This window comes from Crocodylus porosus, unplaced genomic scaffold (genome assembly GCF_001723895.1).
Source record: "Crocodylus porosus isolate Cpor-Errol unplaced genomic scaffold, CroPor_comp1, whole genome shotgun sequence".
Classification (NCBI taxonomy): Eukaryota; Metazoa; Chordata; order Crocodylia; family Crocodylidae; genus Crocodylus; species Crocodylus porosus.
The window spans coordinates 115596268-115601961 of NW_017728947.1; the positions used below are offsets into that span (position 1 = coordinate 115596268).

The 5694-nt window shown below is 39.0% G+C and overlaps 1 protein-coding gene across 1 annotated transcript in view; it reads right to left on the reverse strand.

Moving 5' to 3' along the window:
- Positions 1-6: 6 nt before the first annotated feature.
- The window catches only part of POLE2 (DNA polymerase epsilon 2, accessory subunit), a 29236-nt gene continuing 23548 nt past the window's right edge, over positions 7-5694 (reverse strand). The window contains exons 14-19 of the mRNA XM_019550986.1: positions 5557-5616; positions 5372-5449; positions 4716-4824; positions 2536-2712; positions 2247-2314; positions 7-1129 (exon numbers count right to left, since the gene is read on the reverse strand). Coding sequence (XP_019406531.1) covers positions 1111-1129; positions 2247-2314; positions 2536-2712; positions 4716-4824; positions 5372-5449; positions 5557-5616 — 511 coding nt within the window. The 3' untranslated portion in view covers positions 7-1110. The remainder of the gene's footprint in view (positions 1130-2246; positions 2315-2535; positions 2713-4715; positions 4825-5371; positions 5450-5556; positions 5617-5694) is intronic.

Genomic DNA, 5694 nt, shown 5'->3' on the forward strand with positions numbered 1-5694 from the left:
GTACGCTTTTTGGATTAAGGACAGGGACAGTTACTCTGTTTGCACAGTACTTGCATGCCATGGTACTGGTCCGAGACTGGAGTTTCCATGTGCTTCAGCTGTACTAAGTTATACCATAACAGAAAGAGATACTGGACAAATCAAAAAGTTTTCAGATCAGTGCGTCACAGTTGGTTTCTGACATTTAAAATTATTAAAATGGACTGACACCATTACATTTTATGTTCTATAAACAGTCACGCAAAATACTGAACGCATACATAACGTTGCATTAGATGCATTAATTCTGAATGAAACACTGAATGAATAGAAAATCAGATCTGTTTCAGTTACATTTTTGCTTCAATTTGTGCCTGCTCTGTGCAGAGGGGCTAATGACTTTGCAGCCTTTAAATCTACAGTGGGCAAACTGTGGGCTGGCATTGTACTTGTGGCTCTCCAGAAATAGGGTGAAGCCCACCCTCTTCCAGGACTGCAGGCTCAGGTGCCAGGCTTTTGGGGCAGGGGCTGCAGCCACACCACTTACCCTGGAGTATGCCCCAGATGGGGAAAGCCAGAGTCCGATCCTGCTGCCAGTGCCTAACAACTGCTAGCAGGAGATGGGGGGAACAAAACCAGGTTGCTCAGCATCCCTCCCCATGCCCCCTCCCGCTCTCTGGTTCTTGAACTTCAGTGGAGGATCGGATGTGGCTCCCAGGGTCAGCAACTCTGGCCACCCCTGCTCTAGATTGCCTCTCCCAGTTTTTCAGAGTGGCTAATCCAGTGAGGCTTCAGTATGGAAGGAGAGAGCAGCCCTCTACAAAGATCTGACCCCAGCAGTCTTTCCTGCCTGGGCACAGGGGGGCTGGACCTCATGATCTCAAGAGGTCCCTTCCAGCCCCTAATATCTCTGAATCTATGAAGTACCACCCCTATGGTTTATACGAATTCAGATGGCATCCTATCAATCATAATTTTCCTATGAAACACTTATTTTATGCAAGTATTTATTTACAAAAATGCTGGAATTCAGTACAGAATATGTAAATTATTATAAAATGAATCCATATAAAACAAAAAAAATAGTACTGCAGCGTGTTGGAACAGAATGCTTCGTTTGTCAGTGAAGTCTCAAAGATCCTGTAGTTTGCTGAAAATACAAGCAAGAAGCATTTAGGTTTTTAAAACATATATATCATTGTTTTGAAGAAACAGAATTACTTATCCCTGCACTTTTTGATACCTAAAAGGTTTCATTGAGTTTTTAAATACATGACCTGTTTACTGTCAGGTGGTTTGATATTTTCTATCTCTGCATGAATGCTATTATCAGATGGAAACTTATTAAACAAAATCAGAGTTCTACTTAAGGGGAATTTTTACATTTCCCTATAGGCTTTTATTGTGAGTAATTAAATACAAAGTAGATATTGCAAATGTAAACTCCAAGAAACACAGTGCTTTTATTTCACTGGTGCTGTGATTGGGCCACTTTCCAATTACTATTAGATTATAAAGTTCACAGACAGGTATAAAATACTGAAAATTAAAGCAACTAAACCAAACCCACTGCAAAAATGTGGACGTGATCCTGATCCGAAATATGGCAGAAAGAGCTATACAGTACTGTGATCTAATTTGCTTAAGTTACAATAAAGAAACAATGCAACTAAATCATTACAGCACAGTAAAGTGCAAAACCTTGCATGACTAAAATAAGGGAACACAACATAACAGCATTCCCAAAAAATATTTTTTTTCTTGAACGTAGAGTATTGGGAAGTACATAGTACCTTTTCTTTTTAATTGTGAATTGTTATATCTAACCATCACCCTAATCCCTTTTTAAAAATTTGTAAAATCTGTCTTAATTCTAGACATTCAGAACTCTGAATATATGTATAAACTTGCATATGTATAAAACAGTGTGCACTAGATGTTGGAATATTTGTGGTATAAGATATTTTTAAGATAGCGTGGTGTTTTATAAACAAATAATATCAATACAAATTCACCGTGGTTAAAAAGGGCCATTTCTTGCCCTTGGATGTATATGCACAACTGTTATTTGTTTCAATGGGAGTTGCATGTCTGCCACAGAAAACAAAATGTAGCCTTTGCTTCCCTTTCCCTCAGGAGACTCTACATGGCCATATCATATTTTGGAGTAACCACTGACTATTCTTGCTTGCCTCCAGAATGGAAGCGAAGTCAGAAGTGGTCAGATTTGTTATTTGATAATAAAGTCATATACTGGATATATTTACCTGTCTTCAACTGTTTTGCTGGAGGGATAGAACACCTTGAATGAAAATCCACTCTTTGGGAAAGAACCCTGTAATAAAAAAAGCAAGGATTCCTGAAGTTATTGTGCCCATAACAAAAAGGTACAGTGTAACTACTACCCCTCTCTGATTTCTTTTTGTAATAGTTAGGCACCCAAGTTCCCCTAATATTAAATATTTCACTGATTACATTTCATTTGAAAAGATATTTCATATCACACTCTGCCAACAGTGTTATGATGACCTTGGTAAAGCATAAAGACAGTCTTACAGGATTTATGCAAATGCAGTCAGCATTGTTGACAGTGAAGGGGTCGTATTTGTCTGCAATGACGATCACATCTGGCACAGGATACACTCTCAAGGTATAGTCATAAGCCCAATATACGGGACTGACATAAAGTGGGAGTGGAGTCAGGTGTCCTTGAGATACGATAGTCTTTACAAACTACAAAGGCAAAAAAAAAAGTGACGTTAGTTTGGACTATTTTTATAAACCAAAACTCATGACTGCAATAACTGCAGGTGTCAGTTTCCCATAAAAAGCAACTTTGTACTTAAGAGATGTTTTCTTGTAGTTCTCCCTATTTATTAACTAATAATACTGGTAGTAAATAGCACGTGTGTTTCAAAAGCAGTTTCCTGCTTATTTCTGGCGTCAAGCCTTGTTAGTGAAGTAACCCCACAGCCACGTTGTGGACCACACAGTGTCTGAAGGATGTTGTAAGGCTGCTGGCCCATCTCGTCTGCTCAGAAAGAATTGACACTACACCCAGATACTGGTCCAGGCCCTCTCAGGGCTTCAGCTTTCTTTAACAAGAAAACAGTTTAACATAAATTCTACATATAAACCCAGTCTCTTCCCCTTCAGTAGGAACCTAGTTTCTTACAAGTTGCCATTCTCCTGGCCACTTGTGTGAGAATCACTCTGCTGGGAGGCCTGCCACTGGAACCAACCTACTTCATGCATCTGATCCAGGAGCCTCCTGCCCCTGCAGCTGTACCCAACAAAGTCACTTTCTGTCATAGGTCAGTCAGTCACAGGTGAGGTTGAGCCCAATTCCTCATTTTAGGACCAGCCACCCAGTGACACAACACCCACCCGCTGCACTATTGAAGGAAGAATTGCACTTTACAAGTGATTCAACAGTTTCAAGAACACTGCACAAGACCTGAAGGTGCCAAAAGGTTTTCAAGCTTTTTTAATTTGCTGACCCCTAGAAAATTTTGAATGGAGGTGCAGGCCCCTTTGAATTGTAAGTGTGGGTATTCATATACTTTTCATTTTTTATAGTCATCTTTTACAGATCACACTTAGGCATAACACCCAGAAGTCTGCGGACCACATGCTGGAAACCTCAAGGGCAAGGATCTTTCCTCCCAATCATTTCTTTTGCATGGACACAAACATAATTTACATATCTGAAATGACATGGACAGAAAAGGTGGACAGTACTAAGAGTGCACCAAAATGCCCCCAGGTCCTGAAGGTAAGCGCTGTGCTCTGTAATGTGGAAAGCATCTTTGGCAATATGTATAACAGAAGGGAGAAAGACATGCTTAACACGGATACAGAAAATGAAAACATGTACATTTGTGCCTCTGAATGGATTCTGTTGACAAAAGCTCCACTGATATGCACGGAAGTGAGGGGGAAGCCTCAAAGGAAAGAGAGGAAAATGTACACGTTTTCAGTACTATGACCCAAAAAGGACTATGCAAGCTCAGTCGACACTCTGATCTTCAAATACCCCAAAGCTGGGTGTTGCATCAGTCCCTCATGGGCTTTGGAGACAAAACAGCAGCCTACATACTCCTTCAGGCACAGTATGATTCATGGAACATTTCTGATTTAATTAGAACATGTTCCATCAGATCATTCATTAAATTGGAATCGTTACTCGAGACCTCACAATTTGATTGCTCTGGGGTTATGTCACAGAAAGGATTAAGACTTTCAGTGGAAAAGAAGTAGAAGGAAGTGACCTTTAGAGAAATGCACATATTGCTTTATTGCAAGTGTCACTGATAAATTGGCCAAAGTACAGGAGGATAAACTGTGCTAAACTTTTAATTTAGGAGCCAGACTTCCCTGGCGACATGTACTAAGAGATACTGCCTGCTGGGAAGTTCTGAATGTGTGTACATAGGTGTGTGTGCCCCACCACTGAGACCCATTCAGAGAAGGATGTGAAAAACAACTTGTTATACTGTCAGTTACTTTACTGGTAAAATGTTTAGTTATTTTACTATAGAGATTCCTTATTCAATAGTACCATTATATGCAGTGAACCATCTTTACAATACCATTCAGTCACCAAATATTTTAACTATTATGAGGTATTGTTATATTGAGGTGTAGGTCAAAGGATGGGAATTCATAGTCCCCATGTTAAATACAGTAAATCAAAGTGATCTCAAAAAGAAATGTGGGGCATATGTTTAACTTACATGGTTAGGAATATCCAGGTTGCTGCTAGGAAAGTGGACACAGTTTCTGCACATCTTGTTTACTAAATCTTCACGGAAGATGATGATTTCTTGTGTGCAGTACTGTACCCTGATTAGATAATATTGAATTAAGTATCAATTTTCCTGGCATTAGAAAACTGAAATGATAGTTTATGAAAGATGTGATCAAATATTGCAAAATCACTATCTTTATTACAGCAGCAAAAACATTAGATAAATTACATTGAAAAGACTACCTCCACACCCTGACTTCTCCCATCTCCCCTTTCTCTAGACAGAAAAATGGACATGTTCTATATGAGAAGCCTCTGTTTAACAGTTCTGCTACTGAACTCCTGGGGGAGGAAAGAATCTGGTGTTCTTATACTATTTCTGCAGAGATTTTTTTTTTTGGTTAGTGTATGTTTAGGTTCCTCTTTTTCTGAATAAAGTAAAAACAGTTTCTAGGTAAAGTGTTTATTTGACTAATAATATATTTAAAACTTTAACTCCCCAATATTTTTGCTGTAGCTAGCTAACACAGTTTAAAATTTCAGCACATATTTTAAGACTGTTACTTCTGCACTTCAACTGGTCACTCAGTTAAGCAATAACTGTTTTGCTTTCTACGGTTAATATCAAAGTTACATGCTTACCTGCAAGGATTTGTAGTGAAAACTGAAAATGGCACCAGCTGCTTGAATTCCCGAGTGATGCATTCTGCTAGCGGTGGCCTAAATAAATAGCAATAGATTGACTATAAAGGCTGTGTTTATCCTACCAATTTTTTATTAGGCCCAGAAAGTCTCAAAATGTTTAAAACTATAATAAGGCAAATTACCGTGGTAAAATAGGACCAGGACCAGGATCTTCAGGGCCAGGAATGAACACAAATCGGCTGCTGTAAACAGTCAAGACAAATGTTCTATTTATTACACTCATATATGCAATGATGCACATACAGGCAACGTACTGTGAA